General features: G+C 46.8%; 1 protein-coding gene across 3 annotated transcripts in view; it reads right to left on the bottom strand.

Moving 5' to 3' along the window:
• TTI1 (TELO2 interacting protein 1) overlaps positions 1–25,279 on the bottom strand; it is a 42,469-nt gene that overhangs the window by 5,611 nt on the left and 11,579 nt on the right. For 2 of the 3 annotated variants that reach the window (XM_058679553.1, XM_058679554.1), the window contains exons 2-7: positions 20,616–22,954; positions 14,535–14,735; positions 11,623–11,771; positions 8,786–8,926; positions 6,671–6,875; positions 6,328–6,415 (exon numbers count right to left, since the gene is read on the bottom strand). In XM_058679553.1, coding sequence (XP_058535536.1) covers positions 6,328–6,415; positions 6,671–6,875; positions 8,786–8,926; positions 11,623–11,771; positions 14,535–14,735; positions 20,616–22,923 — 3,092 coding nt within the window. In that variant the 5' untranslated portion in view covers positions 22,924–22,954. The remainder of the gene's footprint in view (positions 1–6,327; positions 6,416–6,670; positions 6,876–8,785; positions 8,927–11,622; positions 11,772–14,534; positions 14,736–20,615; positions 22,955–25,279) is intronic. The other variant, XM_058679555.1, reaches the window with a different exon arrangement.

The following is a 25,279-nucleotide window of genomic DNA, read 5'->3' as shown; positions in this document are numbered from 1 at the left end:
CAGGATTTAAAAGTCTACATGCCAGTAGAAGCAGATGATGCTAATCGGCCCCTTAAAGTACCACAAGACAAAGTAGCAAATGCAGTGGAATGATTCCATTGCTTTATGCATATTTAAAAGGACACTGCATTGAGAGGCTCAATCTGCAACAGACAATTCAAAAATAAGCCAGAATCTTAGAGTCTAAAATCTCACTGGGTGGGATGTATGAGTAGCCACTTCCATCTGGCTGGCTCTCCCCCTGTCAGCCTCTGGGCCTCCATCCTGTGATGGCGCTCCTGGCTACAGGTCCCAGAGCAGCCTTCTGTAGTGGCTGATGTGGGTGATAACCCTGGCCATGTCTCACAAAGCCATCCTGGCCAGCCTACCTATCTTGCCACTCTACCTGACTTCCTGTAACCTGCCCTCAGCAGTAAACCATCAGCCCCTGGTGATGGATGTCTTGAGAAACAGCTCCAGGAGGTGTTCTTTCTTCCACAACTCTGGCAAGGATACAGAGGCCAGCAGGCACAACAGTACCCCGTGTTCTAAGACTGCCCGTGGAGACTCTTCCTTAAGGTTCCGGAAGAGGAAAGCAACATTTCTTTCTGAGAAGCCTTGCCTTTTCTTTCTTTCTCTTCCTTCCTTCCTTTCTTTCTTCTCTCTCTCTTTTTTCCCCTGCTTTCTTATTTCCACTTTCCACCAGAAGCTACAGAGGTTGCATTGCCCTCTTTGCTTGATTAGGTCTGAGCTGCTTTTCAAGTTCATCGTGAGCAACGGTGCAGAACTCCAGCTCTGAGTTCCACACACCAACCTCAGCTCTGCTTCATCTTGTTTTCTCCTTTCTTAAAAAAAAAAAAAAAAAAAAAAGGCTGTTTTACTCTCTGGTGGTATTCTAGGCCCAAAGTTAACAAAATATGACTTTACTGAATCCTTGTGATGATTGTATTAAGTGAAACATAACAGTTATGCTTATTTCAGTCACAGATGAGGACAATGAAACTCTGAGAAGTGAATTACTTTGCCCAAGGTGACACTGGAGAGGACAATTCTGACCCGGGATTCAGCTCTGAAATCTTCAACTCTCAGCATAGTGTTTGGCTCTTAATAAGAGACCCAATAAAAACTTTGGGGCCAAAGCTGAGGTACAAAGACCTCTGCCTGCAGCAATGGTATCCCTTATGGGCACTGTTTTGAGTCTTGGCCGCTTTATTTCCAATCCAGCTCCCTGCTAATGTGCCTTGGAAAGTGGCAGGGATTGCCCAAATCCTAGGGCCCTCTAACCACGTGGGAGACCTGGAAGAAGTTGCTGGCTTCTAGTTCTGGTCTGGCCCAGTCATGGGTGTTATGGCTTTTTTGAAATAAATAAATAAACTTTTTTTTTTGTTTGTTTAAAAGGGAATAAATACACACATGTAGATAGTAAGACAACTGAGGCCATTTGCCTTGCTATTTCACTTTCTGTTAAGTTCATCACACTTACTGTGGCCTCTTGGGTGATCAAGACGGATGACAGACTGTGCAGAGATGAAATGGCTGCCCTGTGCTAGGCCAAGGATTCTGATCGCTGAGACACACGCTGTGTGGCTGCTGCAGCAATCAAGGTCAAGATCTACCACTGAGGACGTCCTGTTCTCAGCCCAACCCAGTGTACACCTGTATGTGTACCCCACGCCTGGCTTTCTTACTGGGTGGCGGAATGGTTGACCCTGGCAGGTTATCAGTCACACTGGGGAAGCAGGGAGAGGCCCTGCAGCATTTAAGCAGCACAGAGGCTCTCCCTTACCTTCCTATCTGAAACCCAGCAACCCACTTGGTTTGTAATCTGTGTGGCAGATGCCTCTTATCTTTGACACCATGAAATCATGCCTCTGTATGCACAGAGAACAGCTTCAGATCTGAGTGTATTTTTAGAACAATGGGCCTTGAAAAGAAAAGCAGTAACGCCTGTCAAAAGATGGATAATAGGAAAGCTAACTACTTGGGCCTGGATTTATCAACTATTAATCAAATGTCAAAGGGAAAAATATTAGGAGTGCCCTCATTTCCATGCTGGGTACAGTCTAAGGGGAAATGGCTCGGTAGCCCAAGCTCAAACAAACTGCCCACACCATCAGAAGGGACGAGCGACTAATTTCAAGCTCAACTGAACTAACGGATCACCTCCATGGTTCCTGATTCATTCAAATATAATAGGCCCCTGTGTGGGTAAAGCCAGGAGTTGGGGCTCTAATGGGGATGAAATGAAAGCTCTGTGCCAGTGTGCTTGTGCAGGGTTTGGAAGGCTCAGTTACGGCCTGGCGCCCTGCTGCTAGGAAGAAAGCAGGGGAGGAGCAGTGAATGAACCTTCCCCCCAAGATCTGACTGCTTACCTCTGTGGGGCTGGTGGGGAGGTGAATAATTAACATGAAAAAGTTCTCCCAAGGTGAAAAAACCCTGTTCAGATCTCAGTAAAGGGGAAGCAGGCTTACCGCAAGCTACACATGGGCTGTGGGTGCATGGGTGTGTGTAAATCCCGCATCTTTGCAAATCTCTGTATGTCCCTCACAGGTGTGTACACAGATGGCACACGCGCACCATGACACAGCCCGGCTCTTACTGCCTCTACTTACAGTGCCTGGCATCACGACCCCCCAACTTGTAGAAGGAATGAACACTGAGTGGCTTTCCTGAACACAGGAATGTAATTCAAAGACCCAGATAGGAAGGTGTTCTGGCCACCCCCAGTTACATATTAAGCAGGAAATGAAACACAAGGAAGCTAAGGTTACATAGCTCTAAGACTTGAACTTAGCTTTGTGTAACTCCCAGAATGCAGCCATTTGCCTGTGTCCACACTCAGTGCCTAGGCAGAGGCAGCTTGAAGGACAACCCCTCCCTCGCCACCAAGGACCACAGCAATGACAGCATGCAGTACCTGCTTGACCAAAAGCTACACCAGCTGGTCCTACCTGCTGATACTTGGCTTTCCTGCCTGTCTTCTGGTTGCTAGGGAGTGTAGAGCTAGAGGTGGAGACCACCAGCCCATGAGCTTCTGTCGTCTAGCATTGAGAGTTGGCAGGCATGGACTTCACCTTTTTAAAAATAGCCATTGTCTAGTTTTGTTTTCTAATTTTAGTCCATGTGGAGGGCTCATTGGAAGACATGGAACTTTGCTACAAAAGACAGGGAGGAAATCTCAGGGGTTCACAGGAGATTGGCCTGCAGGGTGTGCTTTCAGTGGAGCCGAGTAGAAGCCAGCACAGTTCACACCAGCTTGAAGGAGACCCAGGCATCTGAGGGGTGAGCTTGTATCTCTGGCTTAGTCATGGAGCCCACTGCATGCTGTGGGACAGCTTGGAGGCTATGGGGGCCACCCTGGAATTTCAATCAGTTCCATCTGCCAATGCAATGGGGAGAAGGCAACAAACCAGTTGAACTTCCCAATGCTATGGAGGCTGGTGACCTGAATGGGTAATCCACCGCCTGTCCCTGAGGACAGCTCCTGCTATGTCAACCCACTCCCACACCCCTGCCAAGATTCCCTCCTTTGTTATCTGCTGAAGTCACTGAAGTCATTTATACAGATGAACTTCGGGGGGGAGGTAGTTTCTGTTTTGTTTTGTTTTTGCACAGTCAGTTAATAGTGACACCTGGTGGCAACACATGGCAGGATGACACATCCTGCCCCCAGCCCCACCCCTCCCCCAACTTGTAAGATTTATGCCCCCTCCTTACAAGGCACATTCACTAGATAAAAGCATTAAACTGGAATGGCATCTCCGTTCTGAGCATTTACAGCCTCTGTTACATCAACCACCCCTGATCAATTTCCATTTCCAGAGTTTACAGCCTAGACGTAAAAGCATGCCACAAAGGCTATATTTAATATAGCAAATTAAAAAAGCAAACAAGGGGTTGGTCATTCTTTGAAGCCAGGAAATGCAAAGAGGAGGAAGGAAAGAACCTAACTGCATGCCCTGAAAGAGATTTTGTGACAGTGCCAAGTGTGCCTCCACCTCACCATGGGGTTGGAACCCCCACCTGCTGGCTGCTCCTGGCATCTCCTTTCAGGATGCAGGGAGGGGGTAGGGGCACCCTAGAGCAGCCCCTGCCAAGCCCTCTGGCTGACAGAGGGGCAAGGTGGGGGGATTTGGGAGCTGGTCATCTCTGAACAGCTTTGTCTCTGGTCCTTCTGAGGCTTAGCTTTCTGTAATCTTTGGCTCCAGGGGCTTCCTTTGGGCCCTTGCGATAGGGCAGGGAGGAGAGAGAACGTTTGCCACCCAGACTGCGTACAGAGAGTGCTTAGGAGGGGGCAGCGGATACAGGAACCTTCTGTGGTTGTACAGGTGGGGGAGAGATGATGGAGAAAAGGAGAAGCAGTGGGATTTAAGGGATTCTCAAAGTAGGCACAGTCTTTTTAGTAATGTATGTGGAGTATGAAGGAAAGAGAATTCAAGACCAACAACCAAATGGATACAGGGATGGGGGATTCCACCTCAAGCAGGGGACCTGGCACAGCATCAGAGGCCAAGGATTTCAATCAACATTCATACCCCTCCTCACCCTCTCTTCATACGGAATGAGGCTTACAGAGAGACCAGGTTTCCTATTGTCTCAGGCTTCTCCTCCCATTTAAAGAGCTTATTAATTTCTGAATCAAGATGCCAAATCAACTCTTGATCAAGGACAACATGATTTTTTTTCTGCCTTCAAAGTAAGTTTGCAGATGATGTATGGGCAAAGCAATCAGCCTTGCACTTCCTCCCCCTCCAGCCAGCAGAGGGAGGTCATCTCACTCAACCGGGAACGCAGTGTGCTGGCGCAAACAAAGCCGGTGCGGGTGAGTGGTCTGGTTGCATTTTCCTCCTCTAGAGGCAACCAGAATACCAACTCAAGATGCAGCAACACCCAATCCCTGGGCTTAATTGCTTTCAGAGGCAAGAAAAAGAGAATTGGAAATAAAAAGATAATGAATTGTGACTATTAGCTTGTTTGAAGGCCCTAAACTTGAAGGATGAGATGCAGTGGGTATAGGAGAAGTAAAATGGATAGGATAGGCAAGGTGAAAAGCAGACTTCTGTAATTTTTGGTTGTAACAGGTACCCCCAAAAATCTGCAGATAAATGTGTTATCCTACAGTGCTCTTTGAGGAATGAGAATGCCCGGAAAACTCACTGGGATGCACTCCTGTGCTGGAGGAAGTTTGACTGATTCTGCACCTAGGGTATGTGATGGGAAAGGGCCAGGAAAGAATAGGAACTGGGGAAATCAAGAGCAAAAAATTGCAAAGGACAATAAATCAATTCACAAAGATAGTCCCATCACTCCTAGGAGAACAAGCCGTAAGAGAGAGAGTCAGAGCTCCTCATTTCCTAGGCAGAGCAGCCTTCTAGCCTCCAGGGAATCAGCTGCTGCCTGATTCCCACCCCACCCAGGAGAAGCAGGGAAAAGCCTGTGACAAGGAGGGAACATCTGCCCAGGCATGCAGAACTGGGAGGACTGGAAAAGGCCCGGGGCTGTTCACAGGGCTGGCTCAGACAGCCCTGGCTTTGGCCTCAGCAGAAGTGTCCAGGGCATGGTGGTTCTGGCGAGCAGGCTGCTCCCAGCTGGTGGGAGAACAGAGGAGAGGGAACCAGGGTGAATTTTGGGCCTCCAGGCAGGGGAACATTGCTGTGCTCAGGGTTTCAGCTAGGAGAGGAAGCCCTCAGTGCCCAGGGAACCAGAAGTAGCTTCTTACGTTAGAGGTGGAACAGTCATTCTCTAACAAGTAGGATCCAAGTGTTCTTAGACATTAGAAGCACACAATTTCATAATGAAAAGAGGCCCATTAAGCTGTTAGTCCAGCAGTTCTTAAGGTTCTTTGGGTCGTAGACGCCTATCAGAATCAGGCGACTCTGTCTAGAACAAGGCACACATACCAGCTACACATACCAATTCTGCACCCAATTCTGTGAGGGCTCATGGCATCGAGGCCCATCTCATCCCCTCTGTGGACTCCAGTTAATCAGTAACCAGTGCTTCCGCTTGCCTGTTGTGGGAGGCATGGGGCAGTGCAGTGTCACCCAGTAACCATGCTCAGAGCCCAAGATGCCCCTCTGAGCAGGAGGGTACTGTGTCTCCTCCAGGAGCTTTCTGTTTTTTGCTCCCTTGAAACTGTGGCTGATATTGAAGCGCAGGAAAAGGTTACTTGAAGGAGAGAACCACATCCAGCATAAATACCTAGAGTTGGCATAGTTAAGGGAATCATCTTCAACTGGCAGGGAGAGAGTGTGTGCAAGTGGGGACGCCTCAACTCTGCTTGCCATTAGCAAATCATCTATAATTTAGAACAAACGTAAAGAGAAGTGGGTGATCAAGCAGACATACCTCCTGGCAGCCTCTTGTAATTTCATGGGCTGTTTGGCACTGAGGTAAATCAAGCAGGCATCAGCCACTTTATTCAGGTCACCCTCACCTGCAGAGAGAAAAACAAAACAAGCGCTAGCCCCCGGACTGCATGTGGGACAAGTGGTAACTAACGGCCACCTGGGGAAACTCTGGACTCTAGTCCATTTCAAAGTCAAAGAATGTATCAAGACGAATGGAGACTGAAGCCAAAATAAGGATGAAGCAGATGTGTCTGGTGGTGGAGCATGACTAAGCAAAGCGTGCAACGATAGCAGCTAGACAGTGCCGTGTGCCTATTTGAGTGAGATTAGCCGGTACCTACCTAAGTCCAGTCTTTCACAGAGGGGACCTAAGCCCTCCAAGACGGCCAGCTGCAACTTGAAGGCCAGTGTGTATGAGTAAACTGGTCCAGCTCTGGCACTGATGGGAGCCTGGCTCACTAAGGAAGCAGTCAATTTTGGCAGGACATCTTTGCAGAACCGACTCCGCAGAAAATCACCACATTTGCCTCCCAATGTACGTAACACCTGCAGGAAGAATCCCCAGTCATGTGACTGAACAATGCCAAGGCACGAAGAAGGCTAAAGAATGCTCATTAATTCAATTTCATCTGCTTGGGGAACAAAAATAGAATTACTGCTGTTAATTCCTTGCCTATGGTTTGTGATTCTGACAGTTATGAATTCGGAGGTCTCCGCTCCCAAGGCATGGCTGCTTCTATCCATAAATACAGATTACATGGAGAGTAATTCAGAGGAATCTTGGGTTGGATGAGTAATGTGATTAATACCTTGATTTTCCTCCCTCTTTCTTGTTAAAAAAAAAAAAAGGCAGTTAAAGCAATTCACATACATCATCTCTGGAATCTTCCTAACTCCTCTGAGAAAAGACTTCACGCTTTTAGCCACCACTGCTGCTGTGTGCAGGCGTTAGGAGGCCGGAGCTGAGCCCAGGCTGCACCCCCTGGCTGGGAGTGACGAGGTGTTCCTTCTGTTCAGGTGCACAATCTCTTGCGTACATCACCCCCGTTCAATCTTTCACAACAGGCAGTTTCTTTGCATGTCTCGTTTTAAACTTTCTCTAGCAGAACATATTGAAACGTTTTGCCCCACTGCGCAGGACTGAGTCTACTGGATAACAGGAATTTCTTTAAAAATCAGTCAGGAAGGCAGGGGCAGCAGCAGCAGAGGGAGCAGCTGCCGACTGGGGCTGAGCAGCGAGGTGCTCGATGCAGGTCCCCGTGCATGCTGCCAAGGCTCCTGGACTCCAGGTGTCGCTGAGTCTGCATGTGCAGAAAGCAGCCTCGCACTGCACGCGTTGTTCTATGTTTCGATGCTTCCTGTCATTTCAGATAAGCTACTAATTTTCATAAAGGAAAACAGCACACTTGAGTAAGTCATAATTCCTCTCTCCCACCCTCATCATCTCCGCCAACCTATCTTTTCTTGTTTGCTTTCTCCTCCCTCTCTTACACACACACACACACACACACACACACACACACACACAGAGTCATCTTCTATATCAGGCTTTGGAAAAAAATATTAGCAAGTTAGTATGTTTTAATATAAGCTGGTATTTTGGTCCAGTTCATGTTGAAGAACTTTACAGAAAACAAATCTACTTCTGCCGAGTACACAGACTGTATTCCTGGCCTCATTTCATGTCTGTACATGTCTTTTTTTCTTTGCTGCCTCTTGCTTATCTGCTTCTAATTTATGTTAGCTTGCCATGGTAAATGTATCTCTACAGGTTGCTGTTAACTGCTTTTTGGAACAACAAAGGATATAAATAAATAAGCTAAAATATGTATGCTACCATGAGCCTAACTAAGTCAGGGAGAATATTGCCTTGCATCTAGACACAGGGTTTTTTAGCTTTCCAAAGCTTTTCCTCAAAGTGTCCCATTTGATCCTTGATAACTGAGAACTGGGAGGGATGCTATGAAGCCCCATGGGAAAATGAACAGTCATGGCCTTGGCCTAAAGCTGCTTGTGTTCCCTACTGCAATCTAGGCCCCTTGACCCTGACTCTTGTCAAGAACATGGGCATGACCTCTGTTCTGGGTTTGGTCACTGGCTAGTGGCATGATCCTGAGGAACATTTCTTGTCTTCTTGGAACTTGTCGCTTCCTCTCTCAAGAGTGGGGCTGGTGCCCACCTTGTAGCAGGCTGTGAGAATGAGAGACCAAGTGTGGCCAAGTGCCACACTCACTGCCTGGCACTTGGGAAGTGTTCAATAAATACTGGTAATCCTTTTCATCTACTGATTCACCCTGCTATACATTCAAAAGGAAGCTGAGTTTCCTCCCTTGTCCTTTTCTGATTTGTCTGTATTTTCCTCAGGCTGTATGACTCTGTGAGCAGATTAACCGAGCTGGTCCCCAGCACTCTTCCTGGTGCGCTCAGGACAGTGAGCAGGGGGATTGGGACAGTACCTTGAAGGCTCTGAGCACGGCCAGGGGGTCGTCGTTCGTGAGCCGCTGCACGAGTGAGGGCCAGCTTCGATGAGCCAAGGGAAGGAGCTGATTCCTGTGGGACTGCAGAACAAGTACACACAAGTCCAGAACATCCAAGACCTGAAATCAAAGACAGGATTGCAGCAGATGGTAAAAGCTTAAAACCAGACACCTAGGGTCAAGTCACCATTTGAAAAGACTGCAACTTTGAAGAGCATTCAGTGTACAGCCATTTACTGAGTGCTGACTCCAGGAAAAGCACTCGCTAGACACAAAAGGGACGAAACACACATTTCCTCATCTTCACAGATTCTGTGGTCCTTTGGAAAAGACCCTTAAGTAGACAACAAGCAAATAAAAGAGATGACCACCAGCTGTGATGACAAGAAAGGAAAAGATGAAACACACAGAAGGATCTACAGACTGTTGGGAAGGTTTCTCTGCGGAAGCAGCTTCTGGAAGCAGAGAGAAAGCATGAGTGGAGTTAGCACTGTCCAGAGGCAAAGTGTTCCCACAGTGGGAAACTGTGACGAGGAAGACCTGGGGTGGGACCGAGCTGGCAGTGCTTAGGGATGGGAGCAGGGCTGTGGGGAGCTCCTCAGGGAAAGGCTAAGCTAGGGCCTGGAGCATGAAGGGGTCGCAGGGGTCGAGTTAGTAATTTCTTACTTTGTACTGAATGCAGTGGGGAGCCATTCAGGAGTTTTAAACGAAAGCGATGTGATAAAGTTTATGTTTTAAAAGGATACTCTGGCTGGTGAGCAGGGAGGGATAAAGTGAAGAGATCCTTTAGGAGACTCATGTCCACGGGAGAGGAACAAAGCATGTGGCTCTGTGATGGCAGAGGCAGCAAAGTGGGAGGACCTGGCCATGGATTTGGGGTTGAAATGGCTTGAAGTGTTGAAGGACTGAATATTCAAAACAGCAGCTTGGGTTCAGCTGGAACAGCTGAAAAGATGCAGGTGCCTCAGAACAGACAGGAGCAAAGCGAGGGAGGGGCTGGGCAAGAATCCAGTGCTGTGGCTGCCACTGCAGAGACCAGGCAAGCAGTGAAGTATAGGCCAGTCTCAGAAGATTTGGGCTGGCTGAGATGTAAGAGGATTTTTAAAAAATTTTCCGTGAGAATATGTTTTCTAATCTCTTCCATCCCAAAGCTCACTGGAAACAGTCCATGTCAGGGTCATGGGCAGTGGTCAGTACAATGACCAGGGCAGGCTGCCTTTCCATGGAGGTGGGCCTGTCTTCAAAATGCAGGGGAGGTACACATTTGAGTCAGAAAGACAGAACGGAGTCTGCTAACACGAAGCAGCAAACCCTTACCAGGTGTCTCCAATGGAACATGGAAACACAGAAAAACCAGAAGAGGCTCTGCCCTTGAGGGTTGGCTAGGCAGAGGAATGAGAACAAGCTCAGCCGTACAGGGGAGCAGAGGGCACTGCAGAGCAGTACAGTGAAAATGATGTTGGCACCACTGACTGGCTTTGGATTTGAGTTCTGTCACAGAACAAATTACATCAAGTTTCAAAGACATATTTTCTTCCCCTCTGCCTGAATCCTTCTTCTCCTGGTCCCTGCCACGTTGCATAGCTGGTTTCTTTTTACCCTGACCCCTGGTTTACAGGAGAATGGAAACTGTCTCATTTGATGGGCTCTGCAACAGGGTAGGCTCCCTGTATGAATTTGCTGCCTAAGTGAACTACCATTTTCCATCACAGAACTGGCTGGATGACTTATGAGCATTTCATCATCTAGGGTCTCTCTGTCCATAACAGACAGGAAGTTCCATGAAGGCAGGGATCATGTTGTCTCCCTCCCTCTATACACCTCATGCGAACTGTGAAATCTCTAGAATCAACAACCCCATGGACTAGACACCCTCTTCATTTTACAGATAAAAATGCCAAGGTTCAAAAAGGTGAATTAGTATACTCCAGTTTCTGGGGTCAAGGGCACAGCCAGGGTGTGAACTCAGGTACGAAGGTCTGACTCCAACACGAGTGCTCTCAATCGCTGTGGGTACTCAGCTGCTACAAAACTCTCATGGATGAGAAGTACATGAGAGTGTGCTGAATCTGTCAGCTGGGTACCCACGATGCAGCCTTGCATGTAATAGGTATTCAAAAAGTGCTTTCTGATTGGAACAACAGAGGAATACTAAGAGATGTCTAGGGGACACCAAACAAATTTCACAAAACACAGACCCTGAGGTTTGACATCTGTCAAGGAGGGTTTGCCAGCTCAGGCAACAAGCTGCCAGGGCCAGCGGTAATCCACCAAGGAAGGAGTGTATCTCACTCCTGCTTGGGCGGAAGGAGGAATATTGTTTTCCTTTGGGGACAAGATCTGACTCTCCTCCAACCCCCTGTCCTGTTAACAGTGCCACTAGGGTTAAAGTCCTTGTTGACATAGGTGTTTGCTTGGAAAACTACCAGTAAATGAGGATGGAATATTACAAAAATTGTGGTGGTTTTTCCTAGGATAAAAATAGAAATAAACAGAGCTCAGGGCTAGAATTAGTCTGGGAAGAACAACCTCCTTAACGTTGGAGAACCCTTGCCCCATGCTAAGTCAGATCACAAAATAACATCCTTTCCAAGGAACATGGCTTTCTTTCCCTTGAAGACTCGATGAATCCCCGAAACTGCTTCCTCATGCAATTGAGCTGACAGATGTAAAACTGCCAACCCACACATGAATTCCTCTCCTGGCCAACATGCAGGGGCCAGGAGATAAGCAAAGCTGCTCGTTCACCCGCACAGGCACTGCTCACTACACCTCAGCCCTGCTGCTCTGTGAATGGAGAGGGGCCACATACTGACCTTCAAGCGGATTTTCAGGCTTTTATCTGACAACAAGTGTATGCAGCGCTCCATCACATCCGTGGCTATCTGGATCTGCACTGGCAGGGGTGGCTCCACATCTGGACGGGTGTCATTCTCATCGACTTTGGGAGGGACCGATGGCTCCTCTGAATAAAAAAGAGCACAACTGAGGATTATGGTTTCTGGGAGACATCCCAGTCTGGCTAATCTCCTGTTTCAGATTCAGGAACAGGAACCAGAGGGAAAATGTCTAGGAAAGGATTCTAAGGAGCCAACTGGAATTTGGGTCCAGATGTGCAAGTCAGTGTTGTTCCCAGCAGTATACACTGGGCTCTAGGGCTGGCACTGTGGTTCAGTGGGTTTGAACCCTGGTAGCTCTGCTTCTGATACAGCTTCCCACAATGTGCCTGGGAGAGCAGTAGAAGATGGTCTAAGTGCTTGGGCCCCTGCACTTTACTTTTACACTTTAAATTTTACTCTTTAAATTTTCGCTTTTCATTTTTCATTTGACTCACAAGAAAGACAAAGACAGATGGAGAGACCTTCCATCCATCTGTTTGCTCCCTTCTGGTCCTCTGTTTTGATCTCCTACGCCGATGGCTGCTGCCTCCCAGGATGTGTGCTAGCAGGCAGCTGGGTAAGAACTGGAGAAATCGACACCTGAGCTAGGCACTGGGCTATGGGATGTGCCACAACTCTTCAACTAACTTGTGAAATCTTTCCATGGACAGCATCATGCTTCACTTTTCTAACAAAATAATACCAGGCAGCTTCGTGGAATACAAACAGCAAGGGATTTAGTCAGAAGAGGTCAGTTCTTGCCTGTGCAATCTACCAGCAACTTCTCTTGTCCTATATCATGTCACTGGAGACAAGAGTTTATAAGGCAGATATAGCACATACGCTTGTTGAGGTGGTTCAATGAGATGAATTCATTCTCTCACTAGGCAGAGTACTGTGCTACATGAAATAGGCATCAATCTGCAGATTAAAGACCTGAGAGCTGGATGCAGTGCTAGAACCTAGAATAAAATCCCTACCCCACAAAAATGTTCTCTACCTACTCACAGCCCCCAGTTTTGCCCTGAAATCTCCATGACCAGTTGTGCTCATTTCCACTGAGCTGAGCACAGCTCCCTCGACTTTCCTCCTATGCAGTTCCTCTACGGGAAAAACAGAGTCTTACAGCAGAGGTTGAAAAGATAAATGAAAATGCATTCTGAGAAAGCTTGGATTTCTTACAGAATGGGACCTCAGATATATAAGGTGCTTTTATGTGGTTAAAACAAAAAACTCATGTCAAGCCAACATCAAGCTAAGCATCCTTTAAGATGCCAAGGACGAGGTGTATACTTGATGAATGATAATTGTAAGGATGATGGGGGCTGTGCTTTTCTTCCCAGAACAGGATGTATTGTGTGAAATGCACCTCATGAACAGCATCATTTGGGGGATGAGGATGGTTCTGTTGTGAGAAGAAAGGTTTGATTCATTTATTCTGCTCCTGGTGAGCATCAAATAGAACAGAAGATCCTAATCATGAAAGAATGGATTCACAGACAATGCTGGAATTTTAAGCAAGTATAGCCAACCATAAAGGATCAAGAGACCTTCCCTTTGGGTGCAATTCCTGAAAGGCAGGCTTGAGCTGGCTTGAGAAGCAATCCTGAGAAGAAAAAGCCCCAAAGATTTCCAAATGGAAAAACCTGTCCTTGGGGAGAGTAGTGACTCAACACCGTGTAAATCATTCTGTGGGCTCTGGGATGCTCCTCTCCTCTTTTAGAAGGCATTTGTTGTAGTTAGTTTTGTTGAGCTACTGTTTTCCTGTGACCCTGGAAGGATGGATTTGAGTTCAACAGTCTCAGAGTGGAAATCACTTCTCTGCCTCTGTCTGCTCCCCCACACCAAATCTGCTTGATTCCAGCCTAATAAACTAATTCGGGACTCAGTTCGATTTAGTGCAGTCCTGAGACCACCAAGCTCATTATGACTTGGCATTTTATATTTGCAGAGGAGATTCTAATAATTTATTAATCCTTCCGTGACCTGAAGCTCCAGATTGAGTTTGTGAATAAAACAAGAGGCCAGAGCTGCAACTAACCTGAACTCTCTTTCATCACATAAACAGGTAAGAAAAAAACAATCTCCTCCCACAAAAAATGAATAGCATATGAATAGATAATGGACATAAGAAAAAAGCTGCTGGGAAAAGCATATAGAAAAAAATGCTCTTTCTGGTAATCAAAGAAATGCTAGGTAAAAATAAACAAATTTTCAAAAAAAAAAAAAACAAAAAACAATAGTAACAAAAAAAAGTCAATGAATTTTCACCCAGTAATTTTGTAAGTAGAATGGATAATAGCCAATGTTGGCTAGGTTGTGGAGATACCAGTATTTATTCTGCACAACAGAAGGGAAAATATAAATTAATACAACATTTTTTGGAAGGCAATTTGACAAGCATTAAATAATGTGCACATCCTTGACCCAGAAATCCCACTGCTGGGAATTTTAAAGAAATATTTGAGATGGAAAAGGGCATGTGCCTAGAATCTTCCACTGCAGCCCTGCAGGTAAGATGGAAAGCCAGACCTAACCTAACCATCCCACAGCAGGGCAGGTACTTAGGAGCAGCAATTATTAAAACATTAATTACAAGAACTCTACACCAACAGAGAGTTGCTCATAACTATACAAAAAAGTTATAATGCATTTGAACTGTAACCAGGTAACCAGGTCTTGAATAGAAAAAAAAAGTGGGAAAAGATGACACAGGAAAGGAAATGGCTTTGTTAACTTCGTGAGGTTATAAGTAACTTTTCTTCCAAACTTCAAGTAATACTTCATCATTTTCACCATCATCATCATCTCAAAAAGAAAACAGTTAAGACAGAACAGACATTAGTTACCTTCGTCAGTTTCGAGATCAGAGACATTTCCCTCGGCCACATCCTTCTCTCTGAGATAATCCAGCAAAAACTGCTCGATGTCTTCGGCTGTTGTGCTAGTCTCAAGAATAGATGGTGTTTTGTGCAAATGACTTCTTTCCTCCTCCTCTAAACTTTGCTTTTGGAATTGCTCAAGATCACTTGTGTCTGGGAACCACTGGGCTGTAAATACAGTGTTAAAGTCATCACCTTGGTCAGTGACCACAAGCACTGGTATTTTATAAGCAGAATAAGCTCTAGGCCAAGGCCTGCATGATGTAGTCCCTTCCTGCCCTTCTCATCTCATCCTTCACACCATTTCTAGTTGTTCATTAAGTGACCATCTTTCTGCTCCTCCCAAGGTGCCAAGGGTTTTCCTGTCTCGGAACTTTCATACATGTTGTTCTCGCAGTCTGGAGTAGTCTCTCCTCCACTGTATATCTGGCTGATTCCAGGTCATTTTCCATGATTCAGCACAAACAGACCATGCTCTGGAAAGCCATCCCTTGACATTCTGAGCAGGTCACCTCTATGACATGGAATATGGCACCAAGTCCTTTCCTTTTGCATCAACTCATTGTAATTTAGAATGATTCATTAGTTTTTAATGTAGTATTTAGTATCTGAATCTCTGGGACTCTAAGTTCCATTGTTCACCACTAGAGTCCAACATGCCCACTAGAAGGTAGAGACCCAAAACATGCTCAAATGAAAAACCCGCAAGCCAGGAGGACATGTCAAAGTGACCACATTTTGAGCACAGGAAATACTTAGAACTAGTAGAAGACAGGCTCTGTACCATCTTGAGACAGTCTCAACAGTTTTTATGACATGAAATGCACCAGGATGCTGGCCATGTTCTCTCCAAAGAGCTCTCTTCTTTGGAGACGTGCCAATACCTCTGAGATGCAATCACAGAACAAACTCAGGATCATGGAATCCAGTGGTTTGCAGAGGATGCCTTAAGGAGGCTGGGGGCTCTACAGAAATGTCTCAGGGATCACAGTGGGAAGAGAGGGGAGCTTTGGGGTTTCACTCCTTTTTCAACAGGAGTGACTCTAATTTCAGCCATCTTCCCTTTATATCAGGGTTCCCTCAAAAGCTTCATTTCAAACAAGCCTTGCCTCCAAAGAACGAAACAGTAAGAACACAAATCCCACAGCCTGCAATCGCTGCTCTGGTCTAGTGTGCTGCTTTTGCAGACAGCAGGAGAAGGGGCTCTGATAACCTTTAACACCTGCTAATCTCCTTTCCATCAAGGAGCAGCTGCACAGAGCCAGAGCCAGAGCAGATGGAAGGTGACGGCCAGGCAACTGGGAGTAGCAGGGAGCAAATGTTTTCCACACGAGCCTTCGATCTCCTATCTGAGGCTTCTATACGCAGGGATCAATTACGATATTGCTTCAATGCCCCAATCCCTAATGCAAACCAGTGCACTCTGAGGGACTGGTTCTCAAATAGTTAAAGCCTGTACCGAGGCATTTGCACTGTTAAGACTAGACACGCAGCAAAGATTATTTCTTGAGTCAAGGCTAGTGCCAGACATTAAAATGTCTTTGCTCACAAATGGCTTTTAAACATATGAAAAGAAGCTCAACCTCACTCTTGATGCAAATTAAAACTATACTAAGGTGCTATTTTTCTCCTAGTGGATTAGTAAAGATCAAAAACTTGGTAATATGCGGTGTGGGTGAGGGAGTGGCAAAATTGCCACTCTTTTACATTGCTGATGGAGTTTAAATTGGTACAACCTCTTGGGAGAGCAATTTGATACTGTCTATCAAAAATTTAAAGGTAATACCCTTCAAAGCAGCGTTTCTTTCAGGAGTTGATCCTACTGATATATGGAGGTATGCTGAAAATGACCTACAAAGACATTCTTTGCAGGATTTTGGGGGCTGACCAGACTCTAAACCACTAGCAGTTGGTTAGTTGTCAGTGGACTGGTTAAAGAAACTATGGTGTGGCCACACAAGGGAATGCTATGTACCCATCAAAAGAATGCAGGACCCCTGTATGCTAGGACCCTGCACACAATCTCCCAGTTCTGGAGTCTGTGACGTGAATTGATTCTTATTTTCAAAGCTTTTCTGTTTCCTTGTTATGGACAATCAGCCAGTTGGTAGACCAGGTGCTAAGGACTAATTTAAGTGCTGGTTCCTGTCCTTACTGTGGCATCTAATCTTTTCTGTCAGTGCATGTGAAACACTGTGTTTATGGTAACTCAACTTTCACAAAAACACAAACTGGGTTCTTTTACAACCTCTGAGACCATGCCTCCATTCCTATGTTGAAAGAGCGGCCATCAGGGCTGGTGTGATGGCTCAACTGCCTAATCCTCCACCTGCAAGTGCAGGTATCTCATATGTGCACTGGTTCATATTCTGGCTGCTTTACTACCCATCCAGCTCCCTGCCTGTGGCCTGGGAAAACAGCAGAGGACGGCTCAAAGCCTTGGGACCCTGCATCCATGTGGGAGGGCTGGAAGAAGCTCCTGCCTCCTGCCTTTCAATTGGTTCAGTTCTGGCCATTGTGTCCATTTGGGGAGTGAACCAGTGGATAGAAGACCTCTCCTTCTCTCTAAAAATATGCCTTTAAAATACAACTAAATAAATCTAAAAGAGAAAGAGAGAGAAGCAGCAACTGTAGGAACTGGTGTTTATGACATAGTGGGTTAAGCAGCTGCCACTAGCATCTCATGTTTTGAGTCCTGGCCACTTCACTTCTGATTCAGCTCCCTGCTAACATGCCTGAGAAAACAGTGAGAAATGGTTCATGTCCTTGGGCCCCTGCACCCATGTGGGGAAAGCTCTTCGCTCTTGACTTTCACCCAGCCCTAACCTGACCATTGTGGTCATTAGGGAAGTCAACCAGTGGGTGGAAGAGGTTTGTCTCTGTAACTCTGCCTTTCAAACAGATTAAAGTTAAGAAGAAAAGAAAAAAGGAAGCAGCTGTAGGGGCCAGTGTTGTGGCACAGTGGGGCAATCCTGACACCCCATATCTGGTTTAAGTTTTGGCTGTTCCACTTCTGATCCAGCTCCATACTAATGTGCCTACTAATGTGCCTGGGAAAGCAGGAGAGAATGGTACAAGTGCTTGGGCCCCTGCACCATGTGGGAGGCCTGGAAGAAATTCTTGACTCCTGGCTTGGGCCTGGCCCCACCTTGGCTGTTGTGGTCATTTAGGGAGTGATCAGAGGAGAATATCTCTGTTACTCCACCTTTCTCTCTACAACTCTCAGTTTTAAAATAAATAGATAAATCGTGCAAAAAAAAAAAAAAAGCAGCAACTATACTTTGAGTAATTTCCAAGCTTTCAGGAATGCTCTCTCTCCAGTCTTGTATCCTTTCCTAGGTTACTCTTGTTTTTTTTTTTTTTAAGGAATTATTTATTTTTATTGGAAAGACAGACTTACAAAGAAGGAGAGGCAGAAAGATTTTCTATCACAATGCCCAGAGCTGAGCTGATTCAAAGTCAGGAGCCAGGAGCTTCTGGGTCTCCCATGCAGGTGTAGGATCCCAAGGCTTTGGGCTGTCCTCTGTTGCTTTCCCAAGCCACAAGCAGGGAGCAGGATGGGGAGTGGGGCTGCCAGGATACGAACCTGTGCCCACATGGGATCCTGGCTTGTACAAGGTGAGGACATTAGTTACTAGGCTACTGTGCCAGGCCCTTCTTGGTATATTTTCAAAAATCTCATTGGATGATGGGGCATAGTGTCCCCTTGCCCTGCAACCCCGAAAAGTGCAGGTGGGGTGTTTCCAGTCCTTGGAAGTCAGGCCTGGCTCACAGTAGAAGGTGAGCAGTATGTCAGCCTTTGGAGGCAGGCCTCAGTAGATGTTGCTCGTGGCTAATTTGCCAGGGAGCAGCTCGCACTATACAGGTTTCCTCCTGGTTGCATATGCAACCGGAACTCCCTGCCTTGGTCTACACAACTCAGCAGGATTTGTCCCTGCCCTCTGGCTCTTTTCACAATGACCTTTATTTTATTCTTCAAAGACCCCAAGTGTCTCCTCTCCCTCTGGGCTTTGGCATCTGCCATTCCTTTTGCCTGAATATTCTTACAAATCTTAAAAACAATGTGACAGCCCCTATATATGATGGACCCCTGTCTGCCTTCATGTCTCAGCTCTGCTGTCACTTCCTCAGAGAGGCCCCTCCCATGCCACTCAACCTCAAGGAGTGTTTATTTCTGTCATGGTGCTTATCAGAAGCTGCAATGAGCTTGGTTAATGATTTGTTTACTTGTTTATCATTTCTCCTGCGGTAATAAGAAAAGCTCCGTGAGTTTATTCATCTTGTTCACTGCTGTATCCTCATTACTTAGCACTGTCTGACATATGGTAGACACTCTATTAGATGAAGAAAAGTACATTGATGCTGTATATGAATGTTCACGAATGAATGAATAAACATTGGAAATGGTATCATTATGGAGCAGAGGACAGTCCCCACCCTAGTCTCCTTCCACAGAGAAGTTTTTTTTAACACAGCCTTGACTTTTTTTTAGCTGACCTTCCCACCTGCCTCAGAAGTTACTAGCAGTACTGACATAAATACTGGAGATACGTTTTGAGTAAAAGGGACAGGGATAGTGCTCATCACATTTTTACCCTAAGATTTACTGTCCAGCTAAGGGATTTTTTTTGTGTCCAAAATTTTGCTACTCTAATGGTGGACAGCATCTCCTGCAGGGAAAAAGAAAAACTCAAACCAACTCACATTATGAACAGGTTAAAGGGCATTTTCTAGTATGATCTGTCTAGTACTGTAGTCATCAGTCACATATGGCTACTAAAATTAAATAAAACTAATAATCCAGCTCCTTAGTTCCAACAGCCTGCTGTGGCTGGTGGCTACACCCTGACTGGGCATAGAAGATATGGATCATTTCCATTGGCACTGATGTCTTAGCCTAAAAGCGTGGACTTACTAACCATGTCATTCCTGTACCCCGCTGGCACGGACACTGGTAACACTAAGCATCACAAGAAGTCTGTTTGGTATGCTGAAAAGAATGCAACTGTCGGGCCCGGCGGTGTGGCCTAGCAGCTAGAGTCCCCGCCTTGAATGCGCCAGGATCTCATATGGGTGCTGGTTCTAATCCCGGCAGCTCTACTTCCCATCCAGCTTCCTGCTTGTGGCCTGGAAAAGCAGTCAAAGACGGCCCAATGCTTTGGGATCCTGCACCCACGTGGGAGACCTGGAGTAAGTTCCTGGCTCCTGGCTTTGGATTGGCGCAACACCGGCCGTTGCGCTCACTGGGGGAGTGAATCAGATGGAAGATCTTCCTCTGTTTCTCCTCCTCTGTGTATATCTGACTTTGCAATAAAAATAAATAAATCTTTAAAAAAAGAAATAAAAGAATGCAACTGTCCAAAATTCTGACTTTGCTCCTTATCAATTACTTGATCCTGGCTAGGTAAGATCTCTTGCTAGTCTTGTTTCTTACAAATAAGAGTAATGTTCACAATTAGCTTGTAGGATATATATATGTATATATACATATATATATATATATCTCCCTGGCACAAAGCAAGAGCTCAAAAAAATGAATTTTGCTGCAAGTATAAAAAGTAAACAATGGGGGCCCAGCGACGTGGCCTAGCGGCTAAAGTCCTCGCCTTGAACGCCCCGGGATCCCATATGGGAGCCGGTTCTAACCCTGGCAGCTCCACTTCCCATCCAGCTCCCTGCTTGTGGCCTGGGAAAGCAGTCGAGGACGGCCCAAAGCTTTGGGACCCTGCACCCGCGTGGGAAACCCGGAAGAGGTTCCAGGTTCCCGGCACTGGATCGGCACGCACCGGCCCGTTGCGGCTCACTTGGGGAGTGAAACATCGGATGGAAGATCTTCCTCTCTGTCTCTCCTCCTCTCTGTATATCCGGCTTTCCAATAATAATAAATCTTAAAAAAAAAAAGGTAAACAATGGGATCCTATCATAACATGTGATCAAACCAACAACCACATTCAGAAGTCCTCCATAGCATGACCACGAACAATGCAGCAAATCAGGACACCAAGTCCTAGCCCCCAGATCAGCACTGAAAAAGAGTTTTCCATATACCTAATGCTGCTAGCAGGGCATGCAGAACGCTGACAAAGGTAGCAGCTCTCTTATCATAGAACTGGTCCAGGGTGGTCAAAATGTCTTGAACCACATCTGCCACCAAAGGAAGCAGACTGGCATCCGAGTTCCGCAGCATCACTTCCAGGACCTTTGGGGTGTGAGGGTGCAGGGTCAGATGACGCAGATTTAAAGAGATCCCATTCACTAAATAGTCTGAATTGTGGTTGATCAGGTGCTGCAGGGATTCGTAGCCACAAGCATGGCAGATATCCACCATGGTGCTGGTGGCCGCTTGACTGATGAGCAGGGTTTGGTCTCCAGCCTTCTCCAGGACTGGATAGAGGACTGACATCAAGAGCAAACGGAAGTCTTTACCTAGTGCGTGTGCAAACTGACCGATCCCTTCCAACTGGATGCAGATTTGCCAGATGTTGCTGTTCATGGCGCAAATAGTGGGACTCGGCTTTGAAAGGGCTGGAGAAGGTGTGACCTGGCATGTGTGTGAACCCGAGGTGATGGCCTGGGGGCCTGACTGTTCTGTTGTGATCTCCTCTTCCGCCTCCTCTGCTTCAATACAGGTAACTAAATGCCAGTTTCCTTGGCTCGTGTACTCTTCCAGGATAGATGCCACAATCTCTCTCAGTTCCTCTGGCCTCATTTCACCACGCTTCTCATGCAGGTCCCCCAGCTCCAGGCTGGCAGCTCCTGCCACCAGTTCATTCAGGATCATGGCAGCTTGCTTGCGGTAAATCACAGATTCATGGTACAGTTCCAGAAAGTGATCCACAAGCAAATAAAGATTCCCATAATAACCGAGGAGCTGACAAACCTGCCGCAAGAGCAAGAAAATCCTCTCGTCGGTGAAGAAGCGGAAATACCTCCTCTGGATTTGCGTCCACAGCCCCATACCTGGGGTCTTTGGGGAGGCACTCAGATTGTCACTGGCAGGCCAGCACCGCTCCTCAACGATTTTGATATCAGCCACATCCAGTTCTAGCACTTGGATGAGTGCTTTGGAAAGGCGCTGCAGATGGGACCCAGAGGTGAGGACAAAGTTTATTTTGGGGCCCAAGAGTTTCAAGTAACCGATCAACAAGGACAGAGTGGAGAATTTGCCCTGGTCATCCTGGGAGTTCATGAGGCGGGGAAGAGATGTGGCCAGGGAGTGCAGGCTTTCTGACAGGATGTCAGCAAAGGCCCTGTTGCCCATTATCACCTTCTGATCTGCAAAATGTCTCAAAACTTCATCGCACTTGGCTTGGACCTCAGGACTCTCATCGCCTAGGAGGCTCACTAATGCCTTCAGAAGGGGGCCAGCGGACTCCACCAGGGACTGACCGCACCTGGAAAGCAGGGCCTCCACCAAGTCTACCAGGCGCAGCCTCACCTTCCAGTGTGGGTGAGCTGACACACACTCGATTATTTTTTTGATAAGGATGGTCAGTTTGTCACCTGTACTTTTTACCCAATCTGCTTCCCGGTGAACCATCAACTCTGCTACTCTGCCCTCAACGGCGGGATTGGCTTGGGCCTTGGGGACAGCTCGGAGCTGCTCATCGGCCATAACAAAACTCACCGTCTCAGAAAAGACCTTCAGGGACAATACAACAATGCTGTGACCTTGTTTAAAGTCTCCTGTGATAACCCTTGTCAGGGCAGTTGAGATTCCAGGTAAAAAAGAAGCAAACAAATCCCCCAGCTGCTTTTGCTCAAGTTCATCCAAGGACCTTGGATGGTCTTCACATTCGCACTGAAAGAGCAGAACTTGCAAACAGTTTAAGGCAGCAATTTTAATTTGCTTGGATTTCTCCTGTTCTGCTAGGCCTAACAGCAAAGATACAGCAAATCCTAATCGAGGCAGAATGGAGGGCTCATAAAAAGTCAGAAGGATGTCCCTGTAAGCCGAGTGCATTAACGTGCTGAGTCCCTGGATCACAGCCAATTTCAGCTCTTCTGACACAGCTGCGGGTTTCTGGGAGCTGGGCGAATACAGACAAGCGGAGAGCTCTGAAAAAAGTTCCTGCAGAAGCTCTTGTTCTTTCACACATGTGGATGAGAGGACAAACGTGAGGCATTCCACCACACTCTGGATCAGGCGCTCTCTCTTGGGACCAGGGGTCTTGAGAGCAAACCTCAAAGGGAAAAGCACATACTGCTGAAGTTCCTGAAGGGCGGCGTCGCTCACACTGTGCAACTGGGTCTGCAGGTGCTCCACGTTCTCCACTGTCTGGGTCTTTGTGAGCTGAACACAGACTGGACGTAAGGCGCCAAAGGCCTCTTTGGGCGTATCGAAAACTGCCATCATGCTGTCGCTTTCTTCTCACCAAAGAAGCATCCTACAGGCTGGAGGAAGGAGATTTTTCAGTAAAGAGGATAAAACTCAAAGCAGATAGAGCAAACGTGCATTCATTCATTCAACACACACTTCCTGGGGGCCTATGTGCCTGCCAGCCACTACGTGAGGTGCTAGTGGAGCAGTGAGATTAAAAAGCGACAGTTTTCAATCCTCGGGAGCTCCTCGTGGAGGGAGCAAAGCTATTAGTCACAATGCGGTCTTTTGAAGAACATGACAGGCTGCTGCTTAAGGTTCCAAGACAGCATGGAGAAGCCATACCCTGGCAGAGTGTGCGGGAGGAACCGACAGGAAAGCGTGGGCTGCTTAAAGGAATCTGGGCTTTGACCTGTGGTACTGACAAGAAGCCAGTGAGGGCTCCGTCTTCTTACAATTGAGGTATACACAGAGTAAAACACAGCATCTAAAAGTACAGTTCAGGAAATTGTTATGTATACCTCCAGGTAACTACTACCCAAGGCAAGATGCAGAATATCTTAGAAAAATCCCTCAGGTCCTTTGCCAATCAACTGCTATCTCCCCCATCTGGAGGTGACCACTGTTGTGACTTTTATCATGATTCATCTGTTTTGTCTGCTCTTGTCATTGAGATGTTGTGTGTATATGTTTTAAGATTTATTCATTTTTATTAGAAAGGCAGATTTACAGAGAGGAGAGACAGAAAGACCCACTGGTTCACTCCCCAAATGGCCACAATGACCAAAGCTGAGCCAATCTGAACACAGGAGTCAAGGGCTTCTTCTGGGTCTTCCGTATGGATGCAGGGTCCCACGGCTTTCATTCATCCTCTACTACTTTTTCAGGCCAGAAGCAGGGAGCTGGTTGGGAATTAGAGCGGCTGGAACATGAACTTGTGCCTATATATATATATATGGGATGCTAGTGTTTGCAAAGCGGAGGATTAGCCAGTTGATCGATCACACCAGCCCCATTGAGATATTTTAAACGGGGTGACACAACCAACTTTCAGCACTGGTAAAAATTCCCTGGCAGCAGCGATATGGGAGAAGGATCAGAGACAACACAAAACAAAAGGGGTACTCAGGATGAGACAACCAGGAGCACACACAGTAAGAGGGGCCAAGGGAGAAGAAATGGTTTGGCAAGATGGAAAGTCATACAACTGGACGAGGGAGGGAGGTACAGAAGACAGGATTATAGGGAGGAGGGAAAATGAGCAACTTAAACCCCAAGTCTTCTCTGTAAGGAGAAATTCAAAGTCATGGGCTGATAGGGAGCAAGATGGGAGATAAACAGGGCTTGAGGAGGGGAATAAAAGTCTCAAATATTCCCTTTGGGGAAGCAGAGCATGCTGGGAAGGCATAAAAGCATGGCCCACGGTTACTGAGGATAGAGCTAAAGCAGGAGACCATCAAAGTGCACAATATAAAATGCTGGCATTGGGTACACACTCAGGTCACCTGGCCTGGTGGCCTTGCTTTTTTTTTTCCCTGCTGGGAGCTTCTGAAAAGATGACAGGAAAGTCTCTGTTCTTGCAACCTGTAATTCAGTGAGTGCTCCTGAAACCAGTGGCTATGGAATTGGCACTGATGGTGGTGCCCAGTGGTATGGGCAAGACTTGTTCAGTCCATACAGCTAGGAAAGCCAGCTTTCCTCCTGGGTTGAGAAGGCTGTGGGGCACAATCAGGGCTCTGGAGATCCCAGAAACAGTCTGACTCACTGAGCTCAAGAGACCCTTGGAAGGACTCTGGTCTCCGAGAAATTTCAACAGGAAGATGTTCTCTGTCTCCACGATCCCATGCAGCTAAGCAGGGGAAGCAGCTTGACTCTCCTATCTCAGCCTAAGAAAATGCCCAACCTGGCAGGAAAAGCACAAAGCTCGGTAGGCACGAGTGACATCCCAACGGCCTGGGCTCACGCACTGACGATACAGAAACTACTGTGCCAACCCTTGCCGGGGTAGAGTGGTTGGATTAATGAGTAAGAAAGGAAGAAAGCTGCTTACTGGGACCCAGAAGTCAGGTGGGGAAAGCATTTCTATGCTCCTGGGTTACATTAGACAGAGACACTCATATAGACAGACAAGAAGTCTGAACAACAATCATAAAAAGATTCAGGAAGTTAAGTTACAACAAGTTTAAGTTATTTCTTAAGGGGCCAGTGTTACCAGCACCCCATATAAGCTCCTATGCAAGTCCTGGCTGTGCTACTTCCTATCCAGCTTTTTGTGAATGTACCTGAGAAAGCAGCAGATGATGCGCCAAGTGCTTGGGCCCCTGCACCCATGTAGGAGACTGGGATGGAGTTCTAGGCTCCTGACTTTGCCCCGGCCCAGTCCTGCCATTTG

This window comes from Ochotona princeps, chromosome 22 (genome assembly GCF_030435755.1).
Source record: "Ochotona princeps isolate mOchPri1 chromosome 22, mOchPri1.hap1, whole genome shotgun sequence".
In the NCBI taxonomy this organism is placed as follows: domain Eukaryota; kingdom Metazoa; phylum Chordata; class Mammalia; order Lagomorpha; family Ochotonidae; genus Ochotona; species Ochotona princeps.
Note: the sequence above shows the minus strand (reverse complement) of the source record. Positions and strands in the feature narration are given on the sequence as shown.